Source organism: Eutrigla gurnardus (genome assembly GCF_963514095.1).
Source record: "Eutrigla gurnardus genome assembly, chromosome: 1".
NCBI lineage: Eukaryota > Metazoa > Chordata > Actinopteri > Perciformes > Triglidae > Eutrigla > Eutrigla gurnardus.
The window spans coordinates 700,760-721,533 of record NC_139915.1 but is presented as its reverse complement, the minus strand read 5'-3'; the positions used below and the strand labels follow the sequence as shown (position 1 = coordinate 721,533).

General features: G+C 46.9%; 1 protein-coding gene across 5 annotated transcripts in view; it reads left to right on the top strand.

The window, feature by feature from the left end:
* The window catches only part of zfhx3b (zinc finger homeobox 3b), a 141,313-nt gene that overhangs the window by 55,308 nt on the left and 65,231 nt on the right, over positions 1-20,774 (top strand). For all 5 annotated transcript variants that reach the window (XM_084013669.1, XM_084013670.1, XM_084013666.1 and 2 more), the window contains exons 2-4: positions 706-3,228; positions 3,329-3,908; positions 6,816-7,312. In XM_084013669.1, the coding sequence (XP_083869795.1) occupies positions 742-3,228; positions 3,329-3,908; positions 6,816-7,312 (3,564 nt within the window). In that variant the 5' untranslated portion in view covers positions 706-741. The remainder of the gene's footprint in view (positions 1-705; positions 3,229-3,328; positions 3,909-6,815; positions 7,313-20,774) is intronic.

Genomic DNA, 20,774 nt, shown 5'->3' with positions numbered 1-20,774 from the left:
TGCTCTTGTTAAAGTTATACATCTATATCAATAGTGCACACGTATTATATTCTTCTGATACTGTACACACATTGTAGATGGAGTGATATTAGTGATGCTGTTAAGATTTTCTTTTTTTAGATGCAATTTTCTCTTTTTGCCAGTTATGTAAATGCACAGTGTGCTGATGGGTGGCTTCTCAGTGTCTAATTATCTCACAAGGAATCTATTTGATCCATTAAGTTAGCCTGTTTCTCCTTTTTTTCTGACTGCAAGTTAATTAAAAACGGATGTAGGATTTGCAGAATATAAGATTAGGGGTGTTGTTTGGAAGGTGAAGATAAAAGATGGTACCTTCCTGATATGGCAGGAAGATGAATCATGGACAGCTTATTAGTGCTTGTCTCAGGTATTGTGTTTAAGTACCTAATCTAGCGTAATGAGCATGGTGTCATTTTCCCAATTATATCTCAGACTTTTGTCTCTCACCTGATGCACTATACATTTGCTTTTCTTCTTTTAATGCTCTTATACATAGCACCTCTTTCATATTTTCTGTTCCCAACTTTTCTAAATAGGCATAGTTATAGTTTGGAAAATATAGACATTTATGTTTTCAACATTGACATTAAAGGAAGAGTTGTGGATTCTTATGTATATCTGTATACTTTTAACACCCGCGTACAAACAATAACCTCTTTTCTCTCCAAATGTGTGTCTTTGCAGGCCTGGATGCGATGAACGCCTCATGTAGGCATCAGCATGGACAGCTGTGAGTCTCCTGTGGTTTCTGGGACAGACGATGGGCTCGGCTCCTCCCAGCAGCAGCAACCACCACAGCCCTGGAACGATCACTCTAGCTCACAGGTCCCTTGCACCAACCAGGCCCCTTCCCTGGACCCCCTGTCTCTCACTGCTCCCTACCCTTCTCAACCCCAAACCCCCAGTGCGCCTCATGACGGGGTGAGAGAACTACAGTCCCAGCAGCAGCAGCAGCCAAAACAGATATCACCCCAGGCCCACAGTGATAGCTCTGCCACAGGCCAGCTGCCTCCCAGACGAGAGGGTCTTGAGGAAGAGGAGCAAGAGGGAGTAAGCTGTGGAGAAGAGGAAGAATCTGAAGACTTAGATGAAATGGAGATTGACAGCTGTTTCCCAAGTCTTCAACCATTTCCTGGGGTGCCAATGGCGTCAGGGGGAGGGGGCATGCCCACTCTTTTGCGACATCAGCCCACACGCCAGCAGGGAGTACCTGAGAGTGGGAGTGAGGAAGGAGAGGAGGAAGAGGAAGAGGAGATAAGTGATGTGGAGAACCTAGCTGGAGAGATAGTCTACCAGCCGGATGGCTCGGCCTACATCGTAGAGAGCCTCAGTCAGTTGATCCAAAGTGGTGGGGGCATGGTACCCGGCCTGCTTCCCACAAACTCTCTCACCAGTGGGGGAAAACTGGGAGAACCTGCTGGGACTTCATCCTCGGTCTACCCGCACATCATCAACACGTTCCACATAGCCTCGTCCTTCAGGAAGTGGTTTGGCAACTCAGACCAAGGTTTCCCCAATACCTCAACCATGGCAGGCCTCAGCCCTGTCCTGCACAGTTTCCGTGTCTTCGATGTGCGGCACAAAAGTAACAAGGATTACCTGAACAGCGATGGGTCTGCCAAGAAGTCCTGTGTATCCAAAGATGTTCCCAACAACGTGGATTTCTCCAAATTCGATGGGCTAGCCCTATATGGCAAGGGTAAGCCCATTCTCATGTGTTTTATCTGCAAGCTGTCCTTTGGCTATGTGCGTTCCTTTGCCACTCATGCCGTCCATGATCACCGCATGACACTGTGTGAGGACGAGCGTCAGCTGCTAGGGGACAAGCAGGCGTCTGCCATCATCCAGGGCATTGGCAAGGACAAAGAACCCCTTATCAGTTTCCTGGAACCAAAAAATAAGAGCACTCCTCTGCCACCTACCCTGCACCCCATTAACTCTGGCCAGAGCTTCTATGGCACATTTAGTGGTGTCCATCTGGAGCCTGGAAGCAGCAGCAACAGGGGCAGCGAGAGCTTCCTCAACAAAGACTCTGACTCTGGCCTCCACCACCAGCAGCAGCAGCAAACCCCACTCAGCTCAGTCCTCTCTATAGGAGGGCTGAGCATTCCCAAAGCATCCACTCTTACCTCATCCCCAGGCTCTGCCAAAGACTCCAATGCCCTGCCCAAACAGGGAGGGAGAACAGAGGAGCCTGCTGGGAAAGAGTTGGCATGCAAGGGAGAGGATGGGGACACCGAGGAACGTGAAAACAAGGCACACCTATCAAGCCAGATGGGGGGCTCGGAAGAAGAAGAAGAACTGTTATTAGGGGAGGAGGAAGATGAGGTGGAGGCAGGAAGCACTGCAGTGGCCTGTGGTGGTAACAGTAGCAGCGGCAGGGGCGAAGCCGGGGAACCAGTTGTCTCAAACCAAAGCATTTCCAAATCTCCTTTATTAATGCCTAGTAGCGCTCTCCAGCCATCTGCCTGCACCTCTGCAGTCAGTTCCACTCTCAACAGCAAGGATCCTGCTTCCACTTCTTCCTCTGTCAAGAAAGAGAAGTCAGCTGCAGACGGTGGGGGGAGGACCTCAGAGCTCCCTCTGAGCTTTAACTGCCAGGGGCTCACTGTCCCCATGGCAATGGCGGCAGCTGGCGTCAGAAGGAGCGAGGATGACCCTGCTGGCACTTCCTCCTCACCTCTGTCCTCCAATGCTGCTGCTGATGAAAGTGCCAATCGAGATAGTGCCACAGCTCCAGAACCAAATGATTGCCCGGCAGAGGGAGAGGAGGAAAATGGAGCCCTTCTGCACCATCACCACATGCACCACCATCATCATCACCTCCACCCTTCATCTCATGGCCACTCCCACATCTTCCCAGGTGGCTCCTGTGACATAACGGGGATGGGCGAGTGTTCACAGAGCCACGGGCCCGGTGGCAACGGAGGAAGTGGGGTGGAGTGCCCTAAATGTGACACTGTTCTGGGTTCCTCACGCTCTTTGGGCGGCCACATGACCATGATGCATTCACGCAACTCATGCAAGACACTCAAGTGTCCGAAATGCAACTGGCATTACAAGTACCAGCAGACGTTGGAGGCCCACATGAAAGAGAAGCACCCGGACTCTGGAGGCTCCTGTTCATACTGCACCAGTGGTCAGAGCCATCCTCGTCTGGCTCGCGGAGAAAGCTATACCTGTGGATACAAGCCCTTCCGGTGTGAGGTATGTAGCAAAGAAATCTGGTTTTTGTGTTGCTAAGATTCATAATTAACGTATGTATCACTAGAATGCAGTTCAAGAGAACATGTCCTATATTTTCCAGGTGTGTAACTACTCGACCACTACGAAGGGCAACCTAAGCATCCACATGCAGTCGGACAAGCACCTGAACAACATGCAGACGCTGCAGAATGGAGGCACCATCTGCACTGGGCAGGAGCAGGTGTTTGGACATACCCAGGGAGGAGTGGTGGCCGTCCCCTCGGTGACCCAGGCGAGCAGCCATCACCCTCCCCACCACCATCCAACACAGTCCTCCGCCCATATGGCCGGACCGTGTGGGGCCCCCTCTCCGACCAAGCCGAAAAGCAAGCCGACTTGGCGGTGTGAGGTATGCGACTACGAGACCAACGTGGCACGGAACCTGCGTATCCACATGACCAGCGAGAAGCACATGCACAACATGATGCTCCTCCAGCAGAACGTGACTCAGATGCAGCATGGCCGACTTGGATTGGGAGCCATGCCTTCTCCATCCGAGGCCGAGCTCTACCAATATTACCTGACGCAGAACATGAGCCTTCCACCAGGCCTAAAGATAGACCCAGCTGGAGCCGAGGCCCAGTTCCTGATGGGGAGCTTTCACCTTGATCCCAACATGGCCGCCCTGGCCCCTGCACTTGGTGAGTCCCATTTTGCCTCTCTTGCTCTCCAAAATGCCACAAAATCACCCAAGTACGGTTCAGAGATATTTCTTTTAACTGGAGTCAGTTTCAGCATAAATAAGTGTTGATTCATAATCATTATGTTAAAAACACGTAAAATGATTAGCAGGAATATCCACATAATTCCCATCTCCACTGCTACAGCCAGGTCTACCACTGCTTACTTTTGGCAGCTGCCTTTCCATCTCATGCCCTGAGGTATACCTGCCCTAGTAAACTTGAAACCGTTCACACATTTTACAAGCAGAGGGTCACTGAAATACAAAGAGGGAGAGGTGAAAGACAGATAATCCATGTGAGACAAGTTTACAGCAGGGGGCTTACCCCAGACCCTCTCCATATTTCCTTACTGATAGTCTACAATAATAGTATTAGTAGACAGTAGGCCTATGCTCAATAACTTAATCTCACATTCATAGTAAAACCTTCTTCTGCGCCAGTCTGCCAATTACTTTCATCTACAGATATACTGGCTGTATATTTAGCTATGCGTGTGCCAAGTAGCATGCAGAAGCCCAGAGGTAATGTGTTTTCCCTTGACAAGACATCTAAGTGACAATGTATTGATGTGATTTTGGCAGAATATTCAAAGTCCACTTACTTTTTTCTCACAAAAGGTGAGTTAGAGGGCCAAACCTCTGTTTTCTCTCCCCTCCGCCCTCCCCCTCAGACAGCCAGCCTCAGCTTTTTATGCCATTATTCTCAAACTGCTGCTGAACTTCACCACTGGAGTTCTCCATTTTTTTTCCCGATTTTGTAATTGCAGCTATAAATTTGATCTTGGTCAAAGAAGGGAGGTTAGAGGGCTCAGCGTGGGTAATTCAGCAGCATAGCAGAGCGTTTGGCGGGCCAGTTACAACCCCACAGTTTGTACAGACTTGTCTCCAACTGTCGCCATTTCAAAGACACAAACAAGAATTGATTGCTATGACTAATTCGTTTTCCCCCTCTTCTGCCATCTGGTTCATTTCCATGTGAGGTGTAATAAGCATGTTACAAGGGAGGCAATGATGACACAGTCTGAACCCATAAACGACGGTGGTGTCATCCGCGTTCACACTTCAAGTTACTCTTAAAGCTATCATGCACAAACACACGTTGACGCTACAGTATGATGCATACGGCTCACAAAATGTCTTGAGAGAATCTTCCAGAGCAAGCAGTTAAAGTGAGAGGTGCTCTTTCATGCTTTCACTGCACAGTTTTGACTTTTGCCTGTATTGCCGAAGAGATAGATAACAAATGTTGACCTCACGTGATCTCAGCCTCCTGGTAATCCTCATTCCCAAGACTCAGCTACTGTAGTGAAATGAAGATATGAGACGGAGTTCAAGAGAGTAAAAACGAAGGGAGGGCGGATGTGAATTTGACTTGTTAGTGCTGGAATTTGTTGTCTAATGCAGAATGCGAAACGGCACGAAAGACGAGTTATTTGCTTTGAGACGTGGTGATGTGTTAAGATGTTTAAGATTCACTTTCCTAGCAAGCCATCACATTCCATAACAACTCTCTCACCTCTGACAGAGCAAACCCAGACCTCTAGTTTCACAGTAATAGCTATTGTTTATTTCTTGTATAGTTTATTATTGTTTATTGTATAGTTTGCACTGTATTTATATACTGTATATATCTTGTTTTTATATTTGTAGGAGTGTTTATTTTGACCCACTGCTGCTGGGTCAAAATAATTTCCCAGTCTGGGATTAATAAAGTAATTCCAATTGAATCCATTCTATTCTATTCTATTGTGATGATGGTTTCAGTATCAAACGGATGCAAATCTATATCAGGTTCTTGGTCTACTGGTCTACAACCAGAATCTAGTGATGAACACGATCCGGATTCTGGTAAATCATTGAATCTGCATAGCAATGGAGCACAAGAGCTGAGTAAAAATGAGAGCTGTAAGGTGCAGGAGAGAACAGGAGAGGGAAAGCGATTGGGCATGTATGTGCATCAGTGTGTTTGTAGGAGAGAGTGTGTAAGAAGCCATGACTTTGGGAGCTGGATCTGTGAGTGATTTCAGAGGGCTTCACAAAGGTCTCCCTCTCCTGGCTATAAAAACTCAGGTAATGGAGAAAAGTCCAAGAGCAGGCTGCATACTGCAGCAATAAATAAAAAGGAGCTGCTGGAATTAATTTAGTGTAAAGCCAGGCGGGGTCAAACCTGCGTGCTCAGTCTGGCCAGTGAAAGATTAAAGATCAGCAAGCAAAGGCAAAAACTCTGGTCGCTCTTACCTCATATTTTTAGCATTCATTTTTTAAAGTCAGCCTTCCCAGACTGTATAGGCATCAGTTCTGTGGTCGGTGTCACAGGATATATGCTCGCTGTGTCTCCCCCCACCCCCCCAATTCATCGCTTAGACTCAGTACGAAGCAAAATTAATCTGGTAGGTGTCCATATTGATTTAGAGGCAATCTAGAGTGAAACAGGCAGAAGAATCCAAGCAGAGAAGTGGATTTTTTTATATTATTATTCAGTGAACAAGGGCGATGGATTTGATTTACAGTAATGTGTGCTTGGGAACTCCTGAGTTCTTTGGTAATGATAAAATAACTTGCTTTTTCTGCGGTGCTTATGGCTTCTTGAGTTGATTTACAGACAGGCCACGAAAGTGCACCCGCCCAAAAAGAGTAACGTATACGTTCATTCTCTGGCTGTGTGAGGTTCAGGTTCTCTGGAAAAGTCCAGGATTTCTTCTTTCTCAACTCATAACAAAGATAGCCAAAGGTCCATAAATATGTACACATCTGCACATTATCCTAAATGCAATATCATACCTGTGTTGATTAGTGTTAATTAAGCGTGGATGCACGCAGCCATCTAAATACCTTTCCTTCCTCTCTCTCTCTTTGTCCATTGTAGTAGGTGGCGAGATCCCGATGGATGTGCGGCTGGGCGGTGGGCAGCTGGTGTCAGAAGAACTCATGACGCTTGGAGAAAGTCTATCGCAAACCAGCGACCCCTCCCTCAAGCTCTTTCAGTGTGCCGTGTGCAACCGCTTCACCACCGACAACCTGGATGTGCTGGGCATGCATATGGGAGCCGAACGCAGCCTACCGGAGGAGGAGTGGCGCGCTGTGGTGGGCGACTCTCACCAGTGCAAGTTGTGCCACTACACCACCCAGCTCAAGGCCAACTTCCAGCTGCACTGCAAGACCGACAAGCATGTGCAAAAGTACCAGCTTGTGGCCCACATCAAAGAAGGGGGCAAAGGCAACGAATGGCGCCTGAAATGCGTGGCCATAGGCAACCCGGTGCATCTGAAGTGCAACGCCTGCGACTACTACACTAACAGCCTGGAGAAGCTGAGGATGCACACGGTCAACACCCGCCACGAGGCTAGCCTCAAACTCTACAAGGTTAGTGCTCCTCGAGCTGGTTTCTCACACCACATGACTGTATTTGTGGGGAACGAGTGTGTACATAGATAGATAGAATGACTATATGACTACAGTATTTGTTATGTTATAATATCACCAGGAGAATGTAACATATTTGGGATCATTCACCCTATTTAACTTCAATGAGTTTTACACAAATCACAAAAATGTGACCTCAATCCTCCTCCTGCTAACTTGATATTCCTTTGCACGATACGTCCTAGCGCTGCACTCAACTGGCCGCTCTCCCAGGGCATGAGTTACAGCTTTGTTGCGTGACTCTCTCCTCCTAGTGGTGTAGAAGCGAGGGCCACAGTGCCACCATGGGAAGAACATGGCAGGTGAAGGCGGGTTGGAGGCTTAGGGGCTGAATCACTAGGAGACGAATGAAGAAGTGTGAGGAGACAGAGGTTTGGTGCTAATACTCCTCGGAGCGGGAAAGGCTGAATCGTTCTCGACAGCCTTATTGATTTTTGCTGGACTTGGAGCTTCACCTTCTCCTCTAATCATTCCATAATAGCCAATGGATGAACACTCTGCGAACAAATGGCCATAAATCTAACAGGCCTGATTCCACTTAGGTACCTATCCTGTGTGTCTGCGGCTTTGGCCACTCTGCGCTTAACCCAAACTGGCATAGCTGCGCATGCACGCACACATACAACACACAACAGACCACATACAAACAGTGACAGCATACACTCCCTGTAAGCCAACACTGCAGACACAGCGACAGAATGTACACCGTTACACCCACATACAACACTGTAATGTGCACCGTCGCTAGATGTTAGAATAAGTCCACTCGTTGTCGAGGGTTTGACTCCTAAAAAGTAAAACAGGAAGTGTTTGACACTTATATTTTTGTGTATCTTAGTATATTATAGTTTGACTTTCTTTTGGAAAGGAGGCACTAAAAGGCATGTGATAAATGTGGCGTTTTCAAGCGTAGTGTTTTTAATCACATTAAAAACTAAGGTGAAGTGGTCCATTTAAACCCCCTCCAAAAAGGCTGTCTGTTTGAAAACCATCCAGGATTATGAGCGGCTCCTCTGAACCACTGGCATGACAGACATGTTCTCTTTCCACAAAGCCTTTGTACTGGAATCACAGGGAGAAAGCCTTTTTGTGAACGGAGACGGTGTGATGTCGGGCTCTTAGTGCAGCCATTAAAGGGTCCAGGGGACACGGGTTGTTGAGAGGAGACTATGCGGTTTGCACCAGCACAACATTTTCACATGCACGGGGTATTTATAGATGCATAGAAATGCAAATATGCAACATAATCTGCGAATGTGTTGAGTCAGATATGAGACAGCAGAAAAGCATAGCCAGGTATCCTTGTGTTTTTTTTTCCAGCCCATGGTCATCCTCTCCTGGCCTTCGCTGCTGGACTTACTTGCCCACATTCCACTGGCAGTCTCACATTAGACCAGAATAGACTCTGACATACTCCCTCCCCTTTCCTCACACCTTTTGGGGGGAGAGACATGTTTTGTCTCCTAGGATAGGGAACAATTTATACGCCATTATCTTTGTGATTTCCATCTTTCTGTGAGCCCGAAAGCTTAAAGAGAAAAAAAAAAATTCCCTCCTTTCGTCTCTTTTTCTGCAGTTTTTAAGAGAGAAGAGACATATGTCATACTGCAGCTTGGGCTGCAGGGGATTAAATATGTACAACACATCCAGGCATGATCATTTTTTATGACTTAAGCCTCTTAAGATGGCTCCATATTTCTTAAAACCAATTGATCTTCTGAGTAAGAGTGTGTGCATTTGTCCAGAAATTACCTGCTCTCTCAACCCGAGGACACTGCGGCCCTCATAAGCCCTCTCCGGTCCAGACACGACTCAAAAACAGAGATGATCTGGAGTTGACAAGAATTATTACAACATTTTACGACTCCCAAATGTGATTAGCGGGTAACAAGTACATGGTTGTGAGGCTTCTTTGGCTGCACAGGCTCCCTGCTTGACAATGTCACAGTCTTCATACTGCATTGGATTTACTGTCCTAGTAGAGATACTGACAGGCAGGAACCCACAGTGGCCCCACAAGCCTGTAAACCCAGCTTGGTATATTATGCAAAGGCAAAAAAAGGAAGGAAAATCACCATTCATTTATTCTTCCCCAAAGAAATCTGATGCAAATAGCACAATTTTTAACCTTTTTGGGGAGAAAATAAATCATCAAGTCAGCATAAACAGGCTGTATGATGTGGGAGATGCTTGGGACACTTCACCCAAATCAAACTGGTTTGCATTAAACAGGCCCTTTGTGTGCACAGCTCCATATAAATTGGAGCCTGTAATTACTGGAATTAAAAAGGAAGGTTTAAACTGAGGGCTAAGCTGGATGGGATAATTTGAGAGTCTGTGGTATGCGGCCCATATTAGGGCTTTCTAAAAATATCACCCCCACCACCCCAACTATTGGAATGTTCCGAAAGACCACAGAAAGATCTTGTAAGTCATCCCGACCACATGGAGCACCACACAGTGGGGGGCGATGCCGTCTTCCCCCCGTGTGTTGTTGACTCAGTTGAGACATAACCCTTCTGAGCGCCGGGTGTTCTGCCAACGCGGCCCTGTGCTCTGAAGCTGCTTTCACTTTCTCTTTTTCCCATGGACCATAGGGTTTTTAGTGGCTCTGATGACAGCGTGATGGCCACCCATCGACTCCGAGAATGGTCACTCCTAAGCACAAACAGATGGGGCTTTTTTGCAGCCTCCAGATAACCCACGCGTCGGTTTGTGTACTGTATGTTTTTAGACTATGTAGCACTCCCCTGAGACTCTGTCTCCATCCCGAACAACCCAGCTTCCATTCTCATTTTACAGTTCGCCACGTACATAACACATCCACTGTATGTGGAAATGATATCCCTTACACGAGCAGCAGTAGGCCTCGGGGCTTGGCTATGTGTGAGCGCGGAGGTGAGATGAGTGAAGCTAATCCAGCTCCCAGGCCCCGGCTTCTCAGCCAGACGGAAAGGGTGGGGCCTAACCAGGCCCCAGCCACAGGCCTCAGCTTCCAGTCAAGGGTTGGGGGGAAAGGGGAGGAGCATGGGGAGTTAGCTGGCTACCTTCCTTGTGTCGGGGGGCCGGAGCAACCCGCGGTAATTGAGATTGATTGGATGTTATTTTTCCTCTTGCAAATGTAGTCCATTAGCTTGGCACATGCATAATCAGTTTAGAGCGCAGTTAGCCGAATGTAATCATGTTCCTCGGTGTCTGCTAGCACAAAATCCACTCCAGATGCCGCTTGGCCACGGAAAGAAAGGGAGAAAGTGCCGTCGCTATCAGACGGGGAATCTTTAACCGAGGAAGTCCCGACACCCCTCCCTCTGTCCTGGTCCCGCTCCATTGAGCACACACATAACCATACAAACTTCTCACCTGTCTGTCTTTCCCATGTCCACACTCAGCCAGGGCCGCTGCCGGCTGCTTACCTATGAGAACACAGTGCTAAGTGGAGCCCAGCAGCTGGCCCATTAACAAACACAATACCTCTGAATCTTGGATGGAGTTAGCGCTCTTATTTTACCCTTCAGTGCAATCCAAAAGAGTCAGTGAACACCGAGGAAAGAAACCGTCTACACTCGGCAGAGAGCAGACCATCACAATGAAACATAAAAGGGGGGAAAGAGGCAGTAATGTAAATGAAGGGATTAGTGGTTACATGAAAAGGCATTAAGGTGCTTCACTGATGATCCTGCTCAGCAGAAGCACTGGCTTCTCAGGAATGCAAAGCGTGTTGACCCCTCCCCATTAATGATCATAACGGCCGGGATTGACTCCGCTCCTCTTGGACTACACAATAGCTTGTTATTGGGGTACGACCATTAATAGGTCGTTGTATACCAGCTCTAGAAAAAATTCAGTCAAATAAAGCTCCAGAGGGTATTTTGGAGCCATGCAGGAAATGCAGGACTCAAGCCAAGTGCCCACTAGATGACAGATTTGTACACATCTGCAGGATTAGTTGCCCCTCACTGTGACAGGGACGCCACTTCCATATCTAAATCTTCTCCCAAGCTCCCGGACCTTCATCGGACTCATCGGCCCGGCAGATGAACAAACCCAAATTTAAACTCTGGCCATCGTGAAGACAAATATTACAGCAAGTATTGAGAGTCCTCTGGTGAAATGACGTCTAGCGGGCGCCTGGTCTTACCCGCTCACCCACCAGACATTTCTAAGAAGAGGAGGGGTAGGAGGATGGAGAGACAGACAGGAGAGAGGGGGATGGGGGCAGGGGGGGCGACAGGAGGGTTGGAAGGATAGATACTCCGCTAATTATCATGGCTAGCCTATGATTGTTCAGTAATAGTGCTCAGTGGGAAAGGTTGCAGCAGTTCCAGGAAGAGCTGAGCTCTGATTTACTGGTACTACCGCTCTAATAAAGCGCTTGCTGCACATCCTGGGAGACAGCCCATTCTCTCCTTTCACATGCACAACCGTGTGAATGCACACACACACACACACACACACACACACACACACACACACACACACACACATCAATCTGTAAATCTAAAGTGCCAGACATGACAACAAAGGGTTCATGAAATGTATCATTTTAATTTCTCCAAAATAAGTTCTTATAATGGATACAATAAGGAAGTATTTGAATCCTGCATAGGCCCCGTTAACACCTCCTGTGTAACACAGTCATGGTCCTGAATCTTTGTGTCAGTAGTTGGAGGCGTTGAGCTCTAGTGTCCTCAAACAGATTGCAGTTACTGTGAATGGTGAGTGGAAGGAGGAAGGAGTGGCATGCAACAGGAATCAGAGAGGGGCTGTCAAGCAAGTAAGGGGGCTAGCAGGGCTTAGTGTTTGGCAGCAGAGTTTCATAACTCTTGGAGCTCCCACCCCTTGTGAAAACCAGGAAGAGAGTGGGGCTTTGACCCGTGGCACAGCTGCTGCTGCTGCTGCTGCTGCTGCTGATTGTGTGTGTAGCTGCTCCACTGTGGGTGTTGCTGGGACTCAAACCGTGAAAGAAGGCGAAAGACGGCGATCAGAAACCTTCTCAGGGAAGGGGAGGTTTGTCTTTTCCCAGCTTTGGTTTCGATGGCTGTTTACCACAATTGCCAGAGTTAAAAGGGCCCAGTGCATTACCAGACCAGGTCCTCGTTCTGGGTCCGTGGTGGTGATAGAGTCGCTGTGTTCCCTCTCAGGGAGCCATCAGAGAAGGGATAGAACTGTTACAGTGTCAGCTGGGAGTTGGAGGTCCTCGCTCATTGTATTAATAGTTGTTTGTTTTGATTAGATTTCTTTTTTTTTTGGGAGGGGGGTTTGGACAAGAGCAGCAGAGCACACTTCTGCTAATGTGCAAGGAAGCAGCTGATCCTGTTATCTCCAGCCCCATCAGCAGACAAGACAGATTGGTGTTTGCAGAAGGAAAGGAATAGGCGGCGCTGTATGGTGTAGATATATGGTTTGTACCTCCCCACCGTTTCCAGCCCATTTTACACACAAACAGTTCCTTAAACACAACTGCCTTACATCCTCGACTCCACTTCTGCTTCCATCTACTTTACATCGCTTCCCCCCCTTCCTAAATGTTTTTGTTGTCTCCAAATGTCAAATGAATAAACTTAACAAATAGGGGTGAAGGGACTCACATAACAAACCAGTATGGATAGTGAACCAGTGGGTGGTCTAGAATGGGGATCTGCTTAAGGTTAAGTATCTTTAATCCAACTATGCTGGAAAACTAAACATTCTCCTCGGCTAAATCCTCTGTCTGCGGCCCCGTCCCACTCCGTCTACGTCTTCTTCTGCTTGAGAAGTTCCTCCTCACATGATAGCAAAGACCGTCAATACACTGATTGTCTTATTAAATCAACAGATCCAGCTCCTCTAAAAAGAGGTAAAGCCTTAGAGGCTTAAATGCTCCTTTAAATGGATGATTATTCCACATGGTAAAATAAAGTTCTTCCCTTTAAAGGATTGTTGGAGATGGCGACAGTGTTGAAAGAAGAAAGTTCTTCCGGCACCAACTGGAGGGTCTCTGTATCTAATCTGTGTTATACCCCTGCTCTGCCTGTCTCTGCCTTGTCAAGATAATATTACAGACATATCAGTCACGGTCCTGCGTTTTTACCACCCACACTGTAAAGTTGCCAGAGAGATCAAAACCAGCTTTCCTCGTTTTCAAAAGGACCAGTTTATTTCCATTTAATCTGTGGCCTCTGCAATTTATTATGAAGTTATTATGTATTTGGTAGTCAAACTGCAGTAAAATGAGTTGCCATGTAGGCTGAATGCCATTACATTTACACACACAAATGACTCAATTACTATGAACACCCAGATTGAAGTGACTGATAAAGGCCTTTTGATGTTTTGCAAATTAGAAATATGAATATAGTAGCACTCGCTGCTAATTTGGGGGTTTTACTGTTCTCCTGAGCACCTTGACTACTGCTGGTGTATTTTGAGTTCATGCAAACACACAGTGTGACTGCCGTGGCTTGAACAAAGCATCTCACAGGTCTTCTTACGCAACCGGTCAATACATCTGGTGACCTATAGCCGCCCCACCTACAGTCGCAGGTAAACAGTGCTTTGATGAGGCCAGATGGAGGCTCCTGTGAATCTATGTAGCTGCTAAGCTGAAGGGATGGAGAGAGTGAGGCAGGCAGGCTTGCCGGCTCTGTGCCATCAATACATCAGTGGCTAAGCCACCAGATTAATGGCCTCTGAGTGGTCAGGGCCACAAAACTACTCAGCTCTGAGGTCTGTGTTCAGTGGAGCTGTACATGAAAGCAAGGTAGGGTGAAGAGACGGATGAGGAGAGGGGAGGAGGTCTTAGGTACCAGGATGAGCACACAGGGACCTCTATTCTGTTGGGTTTGGCCCGCGGAGTAGTCATGGGGCCGATACATTACACCAAATGTTAGCTATGTGCCCTGGCTGTTGTTTCCAAGTCCAAAATGATGTTTGAGTAGCTAAACATAATATTAGAAGCAGTATCAAGTCATTTTATATGCATGTATTTATAAGGGTGTACTTTTGAAGCACAACCTTTTGGCTTATAGTTTGTTGGAAGACAACGGAGTGAGTTACAGTAGAGCTCAGAGCATGTGCTGTTGGTTTTTTCCTATGTTCTTCTTTGTTTTCATTACTGTTGGATTGCAGAACTACAGCAACTCCTCACTCGGATTTCATTGTTAGTGATGGGTCAGAGAAGAGCATGCTCACCTCCACGTAGAGCAAAAACGTGACGTGAAGCGTCCCCCTCACCTCTCTGTGACACTGTCGAGGCTCGAGTAAAGATTAACCATCCGCCAGTTTCCTGAGGACCGCTTTCTGGGTCTAACTTTTATTTGAAACAGTGGGACCTCGGAGGCCTTTTTCTATAGGGCCCAGAAAGAATAGCCATCTCTTCCTGAACTTCACGGCGCTGGTTGTCCATCCATGTTTCGCCTAATTGCTCTGTGCCTGAGTCTAGGTTTAGAGCGGGGAGCTGTAAATCTATCAGTGTTATGCAGACAATGTTTTCTCCAGATGTAGAAGAAAAAGATTTCATCCTTTTATAATTAAGCGCTGCAGCCCAGGGTGTCATGCGTTTTTTTATTGGGCGTGCTGGAAAAGATCATGCTGCACCTTGTTTTCTCATCATGCCTTTTATTCTTCAATACTAAAAGATGGATAAAATGGAAAGCTGGAAATGGAAAAAAAAGGAGCAAAGAATATAATCTCTTGTTTAAATTGTAATATGGAAATTACGAGGTAGTGATGTAAGAGGTAACAATGGGAAGCGTGTGGGGGGGCACGAAGGGGACAACGGCATAGCCAGGGAACCAAGGCAATTACATAGTTCGCCAGATGAAGATTTTTTTTTTGAACCCCAGGAATGTTCCCAAATGTTATCTTTCCCACGGGTGCCGTCTTCTACACCTGTGTTCTACTTCAGACTGAGAGGGAGGGGGAGTGAGTTGGGGAAAGTGATAGCGAGTAAAAGAGAGAGAGACAGCTTTAAGAGTTGGGGACGAGAACGCTCTTCAGTTTCTCAAGGGCACCGGTACTTTATTGCCTTCACATTCCTGCATGACAAACTGATGCCCAGAATAGACAGAATGGCGTTGGAGAAAGAAGAAAAAATAGAGTTTACCTACCATGCTCTTAAGCCACGCCCCCAACATATCATCTCTGTTCCTTTCTCACCTTCACCTCACCCTGCCTCGTTTATGTGGCGAACCTCAGGGTTTTTACTAGCAAGCGAAAGTGAGGGAGTGAAGCGCAGACTTTTCATACGTCTAAGCAGTCCCACATATTTTTTGTCTTATAAAGGCCTTTTCAATCTCATGTTGATTTACAGAGGCCTATTTCCTCTGAAATCTCTTCAGAGAAGCAGACAGCAGAGGAAGTCTCCATAGCCACTGAACTCCCAGGCTCAGTCCCAGATCACATATACCATCATCCCTCACCGCCTTCCTCGCCAGCCCCACAAACTCCTTTTTAATATGTCACCACATTCAATCAACACTATCCCTAAAATGAAGGACTGCTGAATAATTCAGACTTGGATCCTTTCCTTCGGATGGCCTATGCCTGTCACTAGATAGGAATTTCCTTAATTTATGCTTGTTAGGTTGGAATAGTCATGTTGAAATAATTTGAACCATGAGGGCTGTCTGTGCAGCTCCTGTTTAAATGAGAACTCTGGGAGCTGTTAAAGTTTGAACGTGAAATTGTGAGATCTGGAATGCAAATTATTATTCAAATGATCAATGTATTAATTTGCATGCTGAGAGGCGTGAGGGAGAGAGAGAGGGAGAGAGAAAGCATCTTAATAAGTTCTGTAAAGCAAAGTATTTTATTATTTGTTGATGTTTCAGGAGTGAGGGCGTATTAATTTTGCAGTTATGAGTCCCAGTGTGACCTTAATCTCTCTCTCTCTCTCTCTCTCTCTCTCTCTCTCTCTCTCTCTCTCTCTCTCTCTCTCTCTCTCTCTCACTCATTCATACACACACATAAAGCTTTTTTTGCACACCAATGTTCAGACAAACTTCCCGTTTCTCAGGAAGCATCATTTTGCAGAGGGTGTGAAGAGCACAATAACAGTTTTGGAGATCCATACTGCCGGATCAATCTTTTTTTTTCTTACATGGATGGTATGGCCTCATAATATAGATTTCCTAGTTGTTGTTTTGTTTTTTGCAATTACCTAATTTCTCATTTCTGCCGGGATGAAAGGTCAAAATGTCGGGTTAATCAATATAAAATAGACTTAAACTGTAGACTTACGCCTTAATTGGTTGAAACTGGTCAAATAAAAGGTAACGATGAAATGATATCCCAGACTTGCTGTTTGTACTAATGGAGCTTATCATTCAGTTGTCCTTCAGTTTCTATTCTGCACTTTCATTACAGACTGGTTTGAGGAAATGGGAGGAATAATTCAGGGAAAGATCTTTGGGTATTTATAACCCACCTCCATCTTTTTGATTCTTGGAGTGGTCCTATTAGATCAGGAGCAAGCTTGTGACTGTAAAACAAGGCCGTCGTGAAACAGAGAAAAGCATATGTTGTGAATTTCATTGTAATAACTTACCGCTGAAGGATTGTGCGACTTATAGCAGAATACTAACTGTGAGTGGCGCATATAGTTAAGAGAGATCAGTGCTTACATCTGGAAGGGAGGTTAAGGCTTTTTAGATGAGAGATCCAGCATGGGAGTATTCCCAGTATTCAACTTAACTTTTAAATCATTAAAAATGACGAAGCCATCTCCACAAAGTCAGGGTTTTATATATGAAAATCAAACACCATCTGCCATCTCCGATCAGAAGCAACAGCCGTCAGGCCGGGGTTACCAAGGCAGAACAGGAAAAGCCATTAACTGCCAATCACTGCATCGATCGACAAGCCAGTCCACCACTACCATCCCCCCCTCCTGCCCACAGACACGCGTACAGTTCATCGGCTTTTTACTGTACACTGCACACACATGCACACGCACATAGCCTTGCATAAACCACTATCTCTTGGAGTGATGGGTAACATTTGGTGGAGTTTGTCTCTTTCCCGCTTGAACCGCGTTATCTTTTAAATTATCTCCAGTCTAGATTGCAGGATCAACATTCTGTTCGCTTTAGATAAAGGTTGTCTGACTGTTTTTCTTTTTTTTATTGGCTCTGTAAACCCAATGTGTTACTTGAAGGACAGTCAAGATGCCGTTAAAAAGATATTTCCTTCTGAGCATACGTTTGTAATCTCCTCATTACTGAAATGCGTCTCAGTAAAGTCCATCGGCCTGTCAGAGCGAGAGTAGACACTCCATTCTGCTCGGTCTCCCTCCACGTTTTTTGGAGTCAACCCCAGATAAAAGGGGAACTTAATAGAGCCAGTGAAGGGCAAAAAGGGGGAAAAAACAAGATTGATTTTTTTTTTCTTTCTCCATTTTCAATGGTGTCACTAGAACTGAGGGCCATTAGAACAATATTTACCTACTTCCCAATTTAATAGAGATGTTGTATATCAGAGTGATCTGGATCAGAGGTCAGGGCAGGGGGGAGCAATTAAAGCGTATGGATCCAGAAGCTCCGGGCCTGTCCCATTGTGTGTGTTGCAGGCAGAAACAGATAGGTGAGCTAAAAGGGAGGCGGAGCCACTCTTTTTTTTTTAACATGGCTGTATTAATTCTTCAAGCATTGTTATTGATGCACGCTGCTCGTTGGTGTCGACATGCAGGACTTTGTTCCCGATCGTGTACACACAATGCACTCATCTTGTACTCTAGTATACATCATTTCTTCTGCATTAAACCGGCGACCAGTAAAACACTTTGGTGGGATCTCTGGGGCCACGCGATAGCCAGAGATGGACCAGATATGATGGATGTGGCCTGGGGCCGATGCACTCGCCCTGCGTCTGCGGTGGCCTCATCCACACATCAGCCACGGGGAGAGGGAGGGGAGGCAGCGAGGCGGGGGGGGAGGAGGGCAGAGATACAAACCAGACCAGCCATTTTCCTCGTTCCGCTCATAAATATTTGTGTGGCTGATTTATAAACAGTGGAGCAAGAGAAGAGATCAAAGTGAACTGTAACGCTTATATAAAACCGGGACTTTTTTCACGACGCTGCCCTACACACCATGCCCAGCCTATTAAAGACAAAGCTATATATCACGCGGCATATTGGCAGTCGTGAATGGCCACTCGCACTCTAGAACTCGGTCATCCCGGTCATGATTCTAGTCGTCGTAGTGGAAACCCTCCGCGGCTCTCAAACACTAGTTAAAGGCCATCAATGTGCGTTATAGCTAGAACTCAACCGGCTCTCGGCCCGCGTGTAAACTCCCCTGAGGTCGGCGGCTCCTTAGGTGGATTTTAAATGGCTGCGGTAATGCGAGGCGGCCGTATTAAAACGTAGCAGAGTCACCGTGTCCTCGCCGTGGCGGTGGAGGAGTGTTCGTCACAGTAGACAGCTGCACACGCTGATTCAGGCAACCAGCTGGTCAGACGCAGAAACACAAAGGCCAAGCCTCCTGTACGGAGGAGAGCAGGGATTAGGGTGCGGTGACACAGTGTGTATATAAATATGAGTGTGTGTGTGTGTGTCTGAGCACTGGCAGACACAGACAGCCACGACTAAAGCACTAAATGCCTGTTAGGAGCCGAGCAGACACTCTACACCTACAAGCCCCCACCCCGACCATTCGTTCCCGACCCGGGTGCAAATGAGGGTGGTGGGGCAAGAGATGCTCCCCTTGGCCTCTGCCCATCTCCCTGATTAACAACAGTTACAGCTGGCAGAGGAGCCCCATGAAGTTTATATCAATGCTCTGAGGTGGGCTTGTTTTTTACTGTTTAGCATGTCTGTACAGACGTTGGGAAAGTGAATCCAGATCTGTTTCTATAGCCTCCTCCAGTAGTAGGAGGTATGCTGCTATCTGGAACAGCAGTAAGACGAAGCGCCCCATGTCTTATATGTTAGTCCTCTCCCTACATTCTGTTGTGGCGTCTGATCCGGCACAGGCAGGGTGGACTGCAGATGGTCTTAACCCCGGTGAGTCTGCGTTTCTGTGCGGCCGGTGCAAATTCCTGCGGAACATCGGAGGGCTGATGCTGAGTGAAGCTGACTAGCTGCAGCCTGTGGTCTGGGAAGGGTTACTGAATTATTACTGACGGTTTCAGGGGTAACTGTCGGACCGCAGGACTGGGGGAATATTAATCATTTATTTGATTGTCCGCATGTGCTGATTAATCAATTTGAGTAGGATCTGCAGGATTAACAACCCTATTATTCCCCTGTAAGAACAGATAAGAGATAAGGCTTTAAAATATCATATTCCATTTATCATTTATTTTTAGGTCCCTGCTGATGAGGGTGAAATAAAAACTGAGGTGAGATTAAGCAGAACAGCAACATGGGGAAAGCGTTGGCGGGGGGGAGGAGGGGAGGAGGGGAGAAGAAGGGAGAAAAAATCTCTTAACTGCAGATTTTAGTGCTTCAGAAGATGTGGGGGGAAGATACAGCTTTGTGTTTCTTCAAACATGGCACAGAAACCAAGTCGTGCAGCTGGGAGTGAGAGAGCGGAGAGAAAAAGGGGGGGAGGAGAGACGAGAGGAACAGGAAGTTGATGGGAAAGTGATAGCTGTCTCCACCTGGAGTACAGCCCGAGCTGTGTGCTCGGAGGGGAAGGCAAAGGCAGGGGAAAGGAGGCAGCTGCTGCGTTTGACTCCTCTCCAGCACTCTGGTTAGGTAAGTTTGGTTTCTCATACCAAGTAGAGCTATCTTAACTCATCCAACAATGTCACAATTCCTGTTTACCCCACTCACTATCTCTCCAGTCTATAAATACTCAATCTGCCAGCTGTTTAATGTGTTATGTCATGTGGTAATGCCTTTGATTCCAACATGCCTCCGTTTGTAAATACAAGAGGCACTCAAAAGGCTGTGGTTTCTTTACAAGCATGGCGCCCCCGGCGCTCTGGTTGGGAATGCATTGAGAGGAAGAAGGATTGAAGGGAGCGAGGGAGGGAGTGAGAGGTGGCTAGAAACTGTATACACTTCCCGTTGCTCCTCTGCCAACCCTTCTCCCGGCCGCCTCTGGTTGCGCAGGCAGGGCGGCGAGTGAGAAATGCGAGAGGGAGGAGTGTATCCTCTCTCCTGGCTGAACACTGCACCGTAATTATGCACTTTTCAGCAGGTTTTACCGTTAACACTTTCCTCCCGGGTTTGAGATTAGCGCTCACATGCTTGATTTACTGCACAATTACTGAACAAGAGCTCTATCTAATCAATAAACAGGAAGGGGGAAAGTGGTAGGCTTTGAAGTATAGTTTTGAGATTTTTTGCACGATTGAGCAGTGTATATGGTGCAGCCTGGCTGCGATGCCAGCCTGCGAACTATCTATTATATCAGGCACGCCTCTTTGCTTTACCAGCTCTCTAAGCCTCTTTACTGTGCAAAACTACTGGAGT